This window comes from Notolabrus celidotus, chromosome 4 (assembly GCF_009762535.1).
Source record: "Notolabrus celidotus isolate fNotCel1 chromosome 4, fNotCel1.pri, whole genome shotgun sequence".
Classification (NCBI taxonomy): domain Eukaryota; kingdom Metazoa; phylum Chordata; class Actinopteri; order Labriformes; family Labridae; genus Notolabrus; species Notolabrus celidotus.
The window spans coordinates 16,471,318-16,486,938 of NC_048275.1; the positions used below are offsets into that span (position 1 = coordinate 16,471,318).

At 38.5% G+C, this 15,621-nt stretch overlaps 1 protein-coding gene across 2 annotated transcripts in view; it reads left to right on the top strand.

Moving 5' to 3' along the window:
* The window catches only part of ubac2 (UBA domain containing 2), a 50,339-nt gene that overhangs the window by 33,000 nt on the left and 1,718 nt on the right, over positions 1 to 15,621 (top strand). Inside the window, exons 10-12 of one of the 2 annotated variants that reach the window (XM_034681110.1) lie at positions 828 to 944; positions 2,793 to 2,866; positions 8,873 to 9,029. In XM_034681110.1, coding sequence (XP_034537001.1) covers positions 828 to 944; positions 2,793 to 2,866; positions 8,873 to 8,924 — 243 coding nt within the window. In that variant the 3' untranslated portion in view covers positions 8,925 to 9,029. Of the gene's footprint in view, positions 1 to 827; positions 945 to 2,792; positions 2,867 to 8,872; positions 9,030 to 15,621 lie in introns of those variants that run through there. The other variant, XM_034681112.1, reaches the window with a different exon arrangement.

The window sequence follows — 15,621 nt, forward strand, 5'->3', positions numbered from 1 at the left end:
ATTTCGGTTTGTGCACATATTTTATTGTTTCCTTATTATAAAAATTATACTACTGTGTTGCAATGCAAGGTAAATAAAACTAAAGACTTCAGATTTTAAGGGTATCTTGGGATTTCCTTATTTTAATATCTCCCACTTGTTGAAAAGAACTACAAACTTTTTTTTTGCAGAATGACTACATACACCAGCACTGGCAGTTCCATCAAAATCAAGTCAAGTACATGTCTGTAATGTGTAATCTAGTGCGATTTCAATGTTAGTGCTGGACCTTGTAATGTCATAGTAATAATAAGCAAATACTGGCAAGTCAGATAAGTGTGTTTTCAAAGGCATGGATTCAATAGAAACCTTAACTGAAGCTGTGACTTTGAGTGTGTTGTGCCTTTGACTGTGTGTTTGCCAGAGTGAGCATGTGTAGATGGCTTAGCAAAGCAAAATAACTCCTTTGCTGAGGGCTACAATGGAGATAACATAGCTGAATACATTATGACGATATTAACCAAGACAATAATGACTGACATGTAGAGCTGGAGGGGTAACAGACTCCTAGCATAATCAGATTTCCCAGCACATCACTTCAGACACACTCATGTGGTAGCAGGGCCCCGGGGGAGACCACATGTCATTTTAATGAATATAATAAGGCAGGTCTAATATTTATAACATCCAAACAAGAGTAATTCAAAGCCATGGGGGTAATAATTGTGTTTACATTGAAAAGCAACATGATCTTTGCACTCAGACAGTAAAAATGATAGCTATAGAATCATACATTGTGTATTGTGCCAGTTTCAGTCTCTCATTTTTCCTTTCATCACCTCACCCAGGAGCCCCGACTTTGGTTTCACTCTCTCTGCCCTCCAAAGAAAAAAAAAAGCTCTCTCTCAAGCCAGCCCTCCATCTTCTGGGAATGCCATCCTGACAGTAATGGCCCCTTTAAGCAGGTAAATGCAATTTCATGCCGTTTGAAACAAAGTTACGTCAAGCTGTAATTGTAGGTAATGGTGCTGTGTGCTGAGTCACTGGAATAAGTTATCATCTGACTCTCAGGATAAAATGGCACGACCCAGATGCCATCTCATTCAGTTACTCTGTGACTCAACAGCTGCAGTTGTGGAGAACAGAATGAATCATAAATAAGCACTAATTGTAAGCATTGTCATCCAAGTATTATAATATGACAGGAGAGGTGTAAAAGCACACAGTACTTCTGGTTAATGATAATAAAGCAAGTACAAGTAGTTCCTTTCATCTGTAGGTCTACAAACAGAAGTATGTCCAATGTTATTAAAGTAGTATCCTATAAATGAATTCAAACCAAAGACTTACTTCGGCACTTAAACAGTGCAGAAAATATTTCATTTGTAAGTGATATTGTAAATGACTAAATTTCATCCTGTACATCAAAAGGAACACATCTTCTCTTTTAATAATTATGAAACACAGTCTATACGCTCAACCTCACATGGGCTTTTTTGATTCCCAAAAGTTGTCTTCAACACTATATCTGACTTATAGACTTCACAACTAAAGGCATGACTTGAATAATTACCATTATGCTTGCATGATGTTGAAATGAAGAAGAAGAAAGAAAGAAACATACTTTATTAATCCCCAGGGGGAAATTCAATTTTTCCACTTGTGTTATTTTTTTTTGGTCATGCTACATGCACATACAATTTTATACACAAACATGCAGTGGACATGCACTTAGGGAGAGATGTCAGGATGCTGCCATCAACCAGCACACCCCGAGCAGTTGGGGGTTATGTGCCTTGCTCAAGGGCATCTCGGCAGTACCCAAGCAAGTGAACCAGCACCTCTCCAGCCACCAGTCCACTTGCCAAACTTTGCCCATGCTGGGACTCCAACGGGCAACCTTCCGGTTGCCAAGCCAAGTCCCTATGGACTGAGCTACTGCCGCCCAAAATAAAGCCTGAGATCTCTCCGTGCAGATTGGTCTAAAAACTGTTGCTTCATTACACTGGGAAACTGGGAAACTGGGGAAGAGGGGAGAGGTCATAGTGAACAATATGAATGAACCAAATTCCAACCCACATCATTGTTACTATGAGATGGTCTCTGCCTTAACCCAGTGCTTTGTGAGCCTAGAAAAAGAACATGAGATGAGAGATGACACAGAAAACGTGCACATAACCCAAAGTCAGGACTTTTATTACCACACTGTAATGTAAAGCAAAGCATTTGTAGTGAACCTGACTTTTATAACAAAAGTAGTTGTCTTTAATACAACACTCGACTAAGCCCGATCATCAATCAGAAGGGAGCCCCACAAAGGCACTTGTTTCTTGTCAAAGCCCTCCAGCTGTATTTAACATTTCAGTGATCTGTGGCTGTTTCGAGGTAAATCCTGACCTGGAGTCCAGGTTTCTTTAGGTTTCATCATCTGTGTGAGAAAGCTGAATAAAAGGAATTTGTTGTTTATGTCAAAATAGGAAGAAAGAACAGGCTGTCTTTGTTCCTGGTAGATTGTTTCTTTACTTATTCTGACAGCTTCCATGACATGCTGCTGAGAAAACCCACATTAATTCAAGTCAGTAAACCTCACCTGCCTGTAATTTTTGTTAACAGCATTTCTCTGGATAAATGTTGTTTTTATGCTCTGTCTGATCATCACTGTAGAATTATAACCTTGCTTGGGAAGTGGTCACTTTATCTTAAAAGCAGCCAGTCTATGATACAAGAGGTAGTGTCAGGTGAACTGTTTTTACAAGCCCTGCTGTCTGCTTCCTCTTGTCTTTTAAGTAACTATCTTCCTCTGCTTCCTCCAGCACCCACAGCACAGTGAGACTGGATTGACTGAGATCAGGCGGCCTCTGGACACTGCAGTGTCAGCAACAGCCAGGCAAGTGCAAGAACCTTCAGCACATCTACCATTTACACCGTGCCCACTAGATACAGGCCAATATTAAGGCGATTAGTCATCATCTCTGAAAGCCCCTCTCTCCTCTCACTGACTCACACACACACACACACATACACATGCACACACAGATATTCATGTGTGCATTTACTCTGCGTATATGCAGAGACATGTGAAAAGCCCCTGCATACCCACCCTAACCAAAAAACTGCAAAACACCTCAGCAGGAAAATCTGAATGCAAAAATCAATAGACAGCCCTTTGTCATGTTTGCCTTGCATGCTGCATTAAATTTCACAATAAGCAGCCAGTTGTGAGGGGAGTGTCCAGCCCCAGGAACAATACACTGAATAATATAATACAACAGTATTGATTTTAAAGAAAACTGCATGCTAGAAAGCACAACCTGCCTCTGCCAATTGTAAGACTTCTCTATTTAATCAGGGATGATGTGTTTGAACAAGCTTTACAATATTTGTACAGTGGATTAAATCACTGTGAGGGAGTGAGTCATGTGATTTTTTTAGGCTTATCGTGAAATGTGTTCAGAAATAGAGATGCATTTTGCTACATATCTGCAGGGTTTCAAATTTTGGAACTGTACTTCTCTGAAGAATGGCAGCATCAGTTGTCTCATCAAGTCCCCCCTAAATCAACAATTGTATTCACTCAGGTAAAAAGTATCTCTATCAGGTCGTGTAAGATTAATAGTGTACAACTGTACAAGGTAGCTTATGTTTGTTTCTCTGGAACAGCAATAATGTTCCTGGGTCAATTTGACCCGGGACATTTTCAATTGTCCAAAAATGTCAGAAAATCCCAATACAAATTTGTTTTAATCTTTTTTTTTTACTCCATTACTAACCATTTAAATCCAGATTTGGTCCATTAGTGTTTTTTAATTCTCACAGATCATGGTTCAATGAGGATAACTGACTCGTTTTTCATTAAAATCTATGTTTAAACTTTTTTTTAATGGGCATTGGAAAGCCCTAAATATGAATACAATAGTTTTACATGACATAGATATTTGTTTATTTTATTTGACATTTTTTATTTTTTTTTGAAGTGGTGTTGATAAATTAACACGACACCTCTTCTGTCACATGATGCCCAGATTTTTATGCTGCATTTAGCTGGTTTAGAAGGCATATATTGCCTAAAATAATAAAAAGGGTCAATTTGACCCGCAACATAACAGGAGAGTTAATAAGATCCTGGAAGTTTTCTGCTCTCTGGTTTGTTCAGTCTTTTTAAAATGATAGTGTCAGCTTTAATAATGTCCTTAAAAAAACACCTTACAAATAAAAAAAGTTTCATTAGTTTTCTGCCTTTCTTTGTTGCCAGATGACTCCTGAGGTTAGGGTTATTTAACAGTTAGCATCAGTAGCAGCAGGTGCATTCATAACAGCATAGGAAACACAGCCACATGTGCATGTAGGTAGGCTCATTTTCTGCAGACCTGCTAAATTAAGTATAAGGAATATTTAAACACTTGGAGGGTCAGTGGGGATCGCGAGTCTTCTGCACCTGTATTTTTCGGGGTCATGGGCTGGTTTGGGAACCCCTGCTTTAACCCTCCTGTTATGTTGCGGGTCAAACTGACCCATTTTAAAGTTCAAAAATCTAAAAAGAAATTAATAAAATGAAAGAAATTCAAAATGTAAAATAAAATAAATAAAAATCTATGTCATGTAAAACTACTGTATCTATATTTAGGTCTTTCCAATGTACATTAAAAAAGTTTTAACATGAATTTTCATAAAAAAAGAATGAGTTATCCTGTTTGAACTTTGATCTATGAGAATTAAAGAACACCATTGCACTAAATACTGATTTAAATGGTTAGTAATGGAGTTAATAATGAGATTAAAATAATGTTTATTGGGATTGTTTTGGGTTCTGACACTTTTGGATCATTAAATATTCTCCAGGTCAAGTTGACCCAGGAACATTATTGCTGTTCCTGGGCAACAAATATAACAGGAGGGTTAAAGCAAACAATAAAATCATGAAGGAAACTAACATTGGACTGAATGTAGAAAATGTTTTTCTCTTCTCTCTATAAAACAAAATAAATCTCAAAGCATCAGTAACAGGTTCATTGCACTCTACCTCTACTGAAGAGATAATCAGGTTGTCTGCCGTGCCCACTTGTGTGTTCATATTGGTCAGTAATAAAAAATGAGTCCCTAAACATTAGGAAAAATGGAGCCCTCCATCCTCACAGCTCTTTATCAGTCAGGGAGCACCTGTCCAGACCTGACCTGATTACAGAGAAAAGTAGGTCTGAATTTAACACCCATCGGTGTCACACTGCCTGAAAGGACGTGTCTAAAAAATGGGCCCTTCATTCAACTCTGTACGAGCTGGTTACACTTGAAAGGAAACGTGGGCAAGTATATTACATTAGTATAGTATGTTTCTGATTTTAAAGGTGACATATCATGCAAAATTGACTTTTTAATGGTTCTCTACCTGAAATATGTGTCCCTGGCATGTCTACAAACCCCCCAAGAATGAAAAAAATCCATTCTGCCCCTGTTTTGATTTCTACACCTTTCTGTAAATGTGTGTGAAACGAGCCGTTTCAGACTTCCGTGTTTTTGTTACGTAACAACAATATCCGGTCTGTCACGGAGTCAGAGCTCAGAGCTTGTTCAGCCCATAGACTGTATAAAATAATACTGAATCCCCCCTCCGTTTTTCATTACCTGCACAAATGTGTGGTAACAAGGAGCTTAGGAGGGAGGCATGCTAGTTGCAGGCTGTCTTAATAAACACAAAGGTCGGTTTTACTCCCCACGTCTGCAGATTTGAAGATCTAGTGGATGTTTTTTATTTGTCATGGATAGGTGCTAGCGCTAATTAGCATAGCCACATAGCTACATGTTCATAGCTGTAGCTGTGTACCAAGACACACGTCGACATACTGACAAATAAAACAACAAGAAACACAGAATCTGTGACCAATCCTTCAGAAAGGTCCTGCTGCCTTTCTGGCAGAGGTCGGTTTTACTCCCCAGGCCTGCAGATTTGAAGATCTAGTGGATGATTTTTATTTATCATGGATAAGTGCTAGCGCTAGTTAGCATAGCCACATAGCTACATGTTCGTAGCTGTGTACCAAGACACACGTCTACATACTGATAAATAAAACAACAAGAAACACTAAATCTATGACAAATCGTTCAGAAAAGTCCTGCTACAGGCGCCTCTCTGTCAGGATCAGATTCTGGATCAGATTCAGAGGGTTGAAGTAACGTGATCTCTGAGCAGCCGTGTATATTCAGCCAACATGTAAACATTAGATCAACGTGTTGGACAGCCGAGGCCCATCCACTTCCTGAGGGGGCGTGGTCAGAGGGAAAACAGAGTGTTCTGAGGAGGACTGAAGAAGAGGGATTTTCAGGCATGCAAAAATCTGATTTCAAAGTGTTTTTTTGAGCATAAACTTTAAAGACATGTTTTGGGGACCTCTTAGAACAATATATATTGATGAAAAAAGCGTGATATGTCACCTTTAATGATTCCCGTGTGGAAATGTGAGTAGCCATTTTAATCTTCAGTTCTTTCCAGGGCCAAATATGGTTTAGGACTTGGCTAGAGTTTGTGAAGAGTCCTCATAAGGATAGTAATGAACGGTGGATAGGCGTGTGTGCCTTTAGCAAACTCTGAAGTCAATCACTGGCAATCCAACCCTGCTCCAGTTTGTGGCAGAGGCATGTGACATGACATTAAGAAGGCTTGAGATGTGCATGTGTCATATTAAATGTATTGGCTTGTGCTTCATTCTTTAGTTGGATTATGTTTCACTTGCCCCGGTTCAGTGGCTCTCTCCCGACATTAACACAGAAAATACTAAATTATCATCCATTTCATCAGACCAGGCTGTTGTTGCCAACAAAGACTTAGCTGAGATAACATCGCAGCGTGCCAGGACAGTGTCACTGTGACCGAAAATATTGATCTTTAATTGAAAATGCAGTTTTACAAATTTGCCGGCCAAGCTGTTGAAAATAAATTTTCACAGTGCAAAGCTTGACATGGCATAACATCTATAGATTACAGCAATAAAACAAGAGTTTTATGTCATTGGATAACTGATTGAGGAAATAATGACCTCGCTTGCAATTATTGATTGCAGATAAACATACCAGTCGAGGTGAAATGTGAGTATAAATGAGATAGAAGTTGCTTCCGCTGTTATTTTGTTCACACATTGAATTGATGCTTGGCTTGGTATGATTCATAGGAGGCTTGTTTTCAGCATTCATCTGATGTGATGATTGATGTCTAGTGAAGGCGATGTTTGATTTGTATGGAGCCTCTCCGATCGGGAGCCTGGGATGGGAACCCCCTGTAGAGCTGTCTGTCAGGCCCTGTCTGGCCTCTGCATACAACCCATTGATCAGAAACCTTCGATTGCTATCATGATGGATGTGAAAAGACATTTCACCACAAATGCTTATAAGCTGGTGTTAGTCTGAGTCTGTGGAGCTGACATGTCCGATATACAGCTGTGGATGATAGCTCTGCACAGATTTACACGTGCATTAGCAAAGCCGAAGCTGTTCACTGAAGGTTTTCATTGTTGCTTCTTTGATTTATGTTTTGTGGCCTGGAAACAAGAAGATTATATTAGCTCTTAAACACAAAATATTATCCCCCTCTAGACCAAACAGATGTAAATCAAACTTTTGTCTCATATTGGGCTTTATACCTTTACTTAAACTACTTTAGAATTTAACTAAGTGGATTGTGTTGTTAAATGAAATGTCAGTATTGTTCACTAAATCATATCTTGCCAAATATCTGCAATATATGATAAATAAGAAGCCATATGAACAGGATAATGAAAGTAGCTACTATGACTTGCATCCTACTTTTCATTGCTCTGAGTGTAATAGTGTGTGGAGTAATTTTGGTCTGCATGCGTTGATAAAATCCCTTTGAAATAGGGATGTCCTGATCCGCTTTTTTTTGGCCCTGATCCCGATCTGATGTTGAGTATCCTCAGATGCCAAGTCCTGATCTGATGATTGTATTTGCTTTGATATTAAAGCAGATTTTTTTTCTAAACAAAAATAGTAGAAGCAAAAAAGATGAACTAAGAGATGTCTTCAGCTTATTCTATCTAGCATTGTTGTTAAACTCACACATAGTGTGTTTTTACATGCTTTGCTGTAATTGACCCACAAAACTGTTGTGCATGCAATACTACACACTTAAACACGAGGCAATGCTGATGTGAACTCTCTTGAGATGTTAGAAGATAATTTCCCCCTATTTTTTCATAAACTAGATTACAATATCAACTGACCTGATCACTTTAAACTCAAGAGTGGAGGGATCAACCCAAGCGGCAACCTCCGGTCTAAAAATATGAGTCCAATGTGGAAGTGCTAAAAACTGCAGTTCATCGAGGATCCGCTTGAGGCTGGCTCCAGAAGTACCGGAAACCACATACAAAAGACGAGTGTAGTCTGGATCTCTCGATCGGCACACACTGTACGGGGGATGAATTTTTTTCTAACGCAGCAATTTCGAAGATATTGAGATTCCGAGACTTCCAATGAGAGGCACAGCTGACTTGATTGACAGGCGGGAACACTGTAGCTGTTGGCTAGGAGAATCAAAGCCCCCCTCTTTACATCACAATCGCTCGACAGCAGCAATATGGCACCTGCCAACGATTGGCCTCAAAACAGCGCTTCAGAAATAGATGGGTGACGTCACGGATACTACTTCCATATTTTATACAGTCTATGGATCAACCCAGTGTGCAGTGACATGGAGCTAACATCAGAGCTCCAAATGTCTGTTGTAAAACTAACGACAATCACATCATGTTTTTTTATATCACTGTGAATGTTGTCATGAACTTCACTGAACATCAGTGTAAGGCAGTGTCTGAAATGTAGAGTTGGGACAACAGGACACACTGTGGATCCAAACGACAGCAAACACTTGTGTTCTCCACCACAGGGATGGGCTCATAGTCCGAAGTGATGAAGTCAACCACATCTTTAGATTGTGATAACACATCTTGAAAACTTGGATGGATTGCATGGATTTTGGTTCCAATGTTCTTTCCCTTGACTTTATAAACTGTAAGGGTTTTTGGTGACCCCTTGAATTTTCATCTGGTGCCTTTATCATTTATTTCAATTTGTCTATTTGGTCAATGACACAATAACTGCCAAATTAATGGCAATACCAGAAGTCTTTGTTTTTAGTCCCAGTTAGTGGTACGCATGAGATATTAAATATGGTAAAGATGGTATCAGCCTGTTTGCTTAAATAACTAGTGTTTTCAAAGGTCAGGTGAGAAAGCCACATTCAGGCCAAATTCTTATGTGCAGCTCCAAAGATCAGGTTTTAAGGCTTTGAATTTGTCTGTGGCCCCACTGCTTCCTCTTGAGCTTTGTTTACTTGTGCATCTTGATTACTTTCTGCTCTTGTCTCCATCTCCCTTTCATTGCCTAAGAACTGTGAGTATCCTTGACTCTGACTATTCATATCTACTTCTAGTGGTTTTAATGCAATGTGAGCAAAATAAGATTTCTGCGGGGTCTCTTCATGAGCCTTACTTTCTTAGGTGATCAAAGTCACACTAATGGAACATTTCACAGCAGCCAAAAGATCACAGCCTGATCCCAGGACATTGTCTGGTCTTTGCTAGTAGGACAACAGTCGTGTAATGATGGGCTGGTGAATGGAATGTACCAAAAGGCAGACGTAACGCATGGTTTGAAGACAGTGTGTTCTCGCTCATCACAGGGCCAAACCTAACCCTGAGCACACATATGGACAGCCAGTGGAACCATGGAGTGTTTACTTTTAGTGTCTACCATGTAAGTGCATGCACAGTTTAGCATTGTGAAAAATCACATGCAGCAGGAGACGTTTTTTGTTTCATTAGAAGTTACTGCATGGTGCTTTATGAAGTAGATTAAACATAACTTTGAACATTATCAGAAATGATTAATAATAAACAAGCAATTATATTTATTAGTGAAGATTATGAAGAAATGTGTTACTCCACCTGCAGTCTCCTACTCTTGTGTCACTACTTCTCCATGCAGGTGTCAGAGTTGCTGTAAGAGGGTAAGAGGACTCGACCCAGTGTGGTAAAAGCAGGAGGGGGGGTTGATTTGAAAGCAGGAGACAGAGTTAAAGATCCAAATTATAAAGTATAATTTTTTGAATTAAATGTTGCATTATTTCTAAGTACATAGTGCATTTATTTGGTGTAAATTACTGTATTTTACATATTTCAATATATATATTTTGCAGAAAGAAAAAAGACAGCATTATCAGTTTTTATCTAATACCCAGCAGCCCTAAGCTACAGTGATAACATGTAAGGCAGGGGTTCCCAAACTTTTCAGCCCGCAACCCCCAAAATATAGGTGCCAAAGACTTGCGACCCCCACTGTCCCTCAAATTGATTTAATGTTCATTTAGCTGGTCTGCAGAAAATTAGCCTACCTATATGAGCATGTGTCTGTGTTTCCTGCGCTGTTATGACTTAACCTACTGCTACTGATGCTTCTTATAATTAACTGTTCACTAACCCTAAACTCAGGAGTCATCTGGCAAAAATAAAGGCAGAAAACTCATTACACTTTCTATTTTCAAGGTTTTATTTCAAGTTTAGCTACTATGTGTGTAGATATTTGTTACTATAAATGGGTAAAATGTACTATTTTTAGATAACTTTTGTCATTCAACTTTTTTTATTGCATTTTTTCAGTATTTCTTTGTTCACCACAAGTTAAACTATACATAAGTAATACTGTAATTCTGGAAGACATCTCACGACCCCCCATTTGTGTCTCGCGACCCCCCAGGGGGTCCTGACCCACACTTTGGGAACACCTAATGTAAGATATTCAGTTTCTCAGTCTGTAGTCACTAACATTAGGACTCCTCTAAGTAATTAAAAGTATAGTAACTGTAAACCTTTTAATATGGATTGGATATCTCTGATAACTTCATTAACTGACAGTCTTACAGATAACCTGCTGTACTAGAGATAACCTCCTGAGTGTCTCCTTACAATAATAACCTACATACCCCCTCAACTAAGACGTCAGGCAGGAAGGAGTTCACAGAGCACACAGTCAGCTGCTCAGTAACTAATTTACTTGTCTTCTGTAAGGCCTTCAGTAATTATATGGGGCTTTTTGTTGGAACTGACTAAAAAAAACCCAGATATTTGAGAGTGATTTCTCATCTAGTGGAGCTTTGTTAGATGAATCTAATAAATGTGAAGGCTTAATTTAAAAAACAGTTCTGTACAGCCTTCAGTTAACAAGTGCAGAGATGAGCAGTGCAGAAATAGCGCTCAAGGAATAAAAGAATACTCGAAATTAGGCTGTACATCTTGTTCCCTTTATTTATGGTTCAATTATCAGTCAGAAAAACAATCTGTACCTCTTTCCCTCTCTCCCTCCTCTCATTCCCCACCATCTTATCACAAGCATAGGGGCTGTTTTGGAGAGGCTGCTTCTGCCTCTTTAATGGATTATATGCAAGCAGAGAAAACCTCCTTTTGATATGGAAATCCAACATCCCCAACAAATTTAACTCCCCCTCCCCAAAGAAGTATAGCAGGAAGAGAGTGAGCATATGTTTATTAGTTAGGCCAACATCTTTGGCCACCGAATGAGAAAGTCAGAGTGTCCAGAGATACAAAAATATGCAAGTATTAGCACTATTTGGTGAGCGGCAATGCATGTAAACTCTTAAAGATGGGGAAAAGAGTCATGTAACGGATGACATTTAAAAAAAAATAGAAAAGTTAACAAAAATAGGTTCAATTTGTCAGAAATTGCATGCAGTCTGTAAACCATTTTTATAAAATAACTGCATGTCAAAATGTTTTTAATTGCAACCTTTTTTTAAATGTAGATGAAAAGAAAAAAACAGATATGGTGTTGATGACTTGAAATATATTCTATTTTTATGAAACACAATTTATTTTCTCTATGAAATGTCTGTCTCCCTATTACAAGCTGCTTTCATATTTTCACCAACCATGACACTATTTATCATTTTATACTGAGTGACATTTATCTTCATAGTCAGTCAATCAGTGTGTTGTTGTAATAAATCAACTGCACATGACATTACCTGGAAGATTTCTTTATATGATGAAACCGAGCTGATTGTTTGATGCTGGCAGTTTTATATCCCTATAAACACAGATAAACAGATGTTAAAGGTGTTCAATTCTGTATGTAGTGTTTCCCAGAGTGAGGTGTGTGACTTATAAATCCTAATAAGCTGCTGGCTGATGGAGCTGCCTCCTGGCACGATCAATAATAACTGCTGCTGGCACCAATTCACAGGAACCACACCTAAACATGCACATTTTAAGTACCCTCCGAAACAAACGTGTGCACACGTCCCCATCGGCTTATCTGTACATGCACACTTTCTGTCCAACAAAAAAAAAGAAACAGGAGTGAGTAGAACATTTCGAGCCGCAGATTAATGTGTGGAGCAGTGTGTAATCCTTCTCTCCTCTCACTCTGAGGACCTGCTGTTGTAGTATGTGGGAAAGTGGAGTGAGGGGAAGATGACAGAGAGCAGGATGATAGTCGTGACTGGGGGACATCATATGTCACTGCTGCTACAGCGACTGATCTGTCATAGGCTTTCACTTCTTTAGAGCACAGTGTTATGGTTATAAAACCTCTACTTAAGTATATCCTGCATAGTATTAGTTTATGTACTCTTTGTTTAAATTCAGCTTATTGGACAATAAAACAAGAGGACATCTTGATTTATTGTTTATATATATTTTAAATCAACAATTCTTTATTTCTTTATTTATTAGGATCCCCATTAGCTTCCACATTGTGGTTGCTAGTCTTCCTGGGGTCCACACAACAAAATAAAAACAAGAAAAACTATTATTTAAAATCACACATTATCCATAAAACAAAGATGCAATAGCAGCCAATTATAAAAATCAAGAATGAAAATGTAAAATAAACGAAGTATCTGAGCAAATAAACGATGAGTAGCATTAAACAACAAATAATGGAAACAAAAACAAGATTGTCACAAACACATGGCACCAAAAATAAATAGAACAAAGACTTTCAAAACAGTGATTACATAATAATGTCTAAGAGTAATTAATCAGCATTTGTTTATGTGACTTTTTAAAAGAAAATCTGTTTTTGCTTACATGTCGTGTCGTATACCTATGATTAAAACCAGAATATTTAAGTATATCACAAAAGAACTGTGGTGTGTTATTCCATATAACAGTTTGCATAAATGACAGGAGATGTGATTTTAATTTAGCCTCCACAGTTAGCAAATATAATCTTTTATGCATCTCAAGCACATTAGTATGAAAAGAACAGTTAAAGGTGACATATCATGCAAAATTGACTTTTTAATGGTTCTCTACCTGAAATATGTTTCCCTGGCATGTCTACAAACCCCCCGAGAATGAAAAAAATCCATTCTGCCCCTGTTCTGATTTCTCCACCTTTCTGTAAATTCGTGTGAAACGAGCCGTTTCAGACTTCCGTGTTTTTGTTACGTAACAACAATATCCGGTCTGTCACGGAGTCAGAGCTCGGAGCTTGTTCAGCCCATAGACTGTATAAAATAATACTGAATCCCTCCTCCGTTTTTCATTACCTGCACAAATGTGTGGTAACAAGGAGCTTAGGAGGGAGGCATGCTAGTTGTAGGCTGTCTTAATAAACACAAAGGTCGGTTTTACTCCCCACGTCTGCAGATTTGAAGATTTGGTGGATGATTTTTATTTATCATGGATAAGTGCTAGCACTAGTTAGCATAGCTACATAGCTACATGTCATAGCTGTAGCTGTGTACCAAGACACACGTCTACATACTGACAAATAAAACAACAAGAAACACAGAATCTGTGACCAATCCTTCAGAAAAGGTCCCGCTGCCTTTCTGGCAGAGGTCGGTTTTACTCCCCACGTCTGCAGATTTGAAGATCTAGTGGATGATTTTTATTTGTCATGGATAAGTGCTAGCGCTAATTAGCATAGCCACATAGCTACATGTTCATAGCTGTAGCTCTGTACGAAGACACACGTCGACATACTGACAAATAAAACAACAAGAAACACTAAATCTGTGACCAATCCTTCAGAAAGGTACTGCTACAGGTGCCTCTCCGTCAGGATCAGATTCTGGATCAGATTCAGAGGGTTGAAGTAACGTGATCTGTTAGCAGACGTGTATATTCAGCCAACATGTAAACATTAGATCAACGTGCTGGAGAGCCGAGGCACATCCACTTCCTGAGGGGGTGTGGTCAGAGAGAAAACAGAGTGTTCTGAGGAGGACTGAAGAAGAGGGGTTTTCAGGTATGCCAAAATCTGATTTCAAAGTGTTTTTTTGAGCACAAACTTTAAAGACATGTTTTGGGGACCTCTTAGACCAATATATATTGATGAAAAAAGCGTGATATGTCACCTTTAAGGGCCAATCTGGCAGCTCTATTATGTACAACTTGAAGTTTTTTTAGATGTTTTTCAGCAGCACTAAAACAACAACAACATTTATGTGTGAATATTCAGATTTCCCCCCCAACGTTCAGATGAGATCATAAACTTTAGTCGAGGACATATTAATTGGGAGAATTGAGAATTCTGTGGCACAGCTTCTCCCTCTCGCTTATTTGATCCTTTGTCATGGTGACTCCTAATTGAGGCCAATTATGTACACTCCAATAATTTAATTGTATTCAAATTAAGGCAACACCCCAGTACAGTAATTCTTGTGTAAACACCCTATCCTGATTGTCTTAACTGTAAAAAAACTTTCTTCTTCTAAAAATCAAAGCCCATTCTTAACAGTTTAACCGGTCTTTATTTATGTAATAGTTTGAAACATTTGTTTGCATGTATCAGAGAGACTGCCGATTTGCTGAAGCAGAAAATGTTTTTGTAGACGAACATCAGAAAAGCATTTAACAGTGGTAAACTAAATTAAAGTAAATTCATCACACCCCCTGATTCTCTAATAAGATGTTTCCTGTTTGCCACCAGACACGCTCACAGACTTTTACCCTGTTATCACATGAAAATAGTCACATCCTCACAGCTGTTGTTTCTGCTTGTGTCTTTTGGCTAGTGTTTAGATGAAAAGAAACGAGTGTCTCAGTGGATCAGGCTTGTATCAGAAGAGGATAAATTCATAAATATTTCAACAAGTCAATCCTTTTTCAGTTATATGAAAAAGAGGATGTATTAACATACTGTAATCTTTATTAAATCTCTGATTCAATTTTCAAACTAGCTGACCAGAAATGTTAATGATCTAATAAAGTACCTAACAAAGTACCTAATAAAGAAATAGATTCACTCGGGCAGAGACCATTAAGATCATTTGTGAGCAATGTGCTCAGTGCTCTTGCTTCCAACCCTTTCGTTTTCTTTGGAACCATGACTGCACAAATTGCTCTTCATTGTAGGGATGCACGATATTGGACTGATATCCAATATGCAGATATTTTGACTTACACTGATCCATGTACATTATTTGCCAGTGGAAGCCTGCACCTTCTACTTCTCTCTGAAAAGCTGTTATCAAGAATTTTGTGATTATTTTGTGAAGCTCCTGGTTGGTTGCTGCCTAATTTCTTAGCTTTGTTGAATAACTGAATTGGAGAGAGCTGACAGATTTTTGCTGGTGCTGGCACTTTTTCATTCATTCTTTTCAGGAAC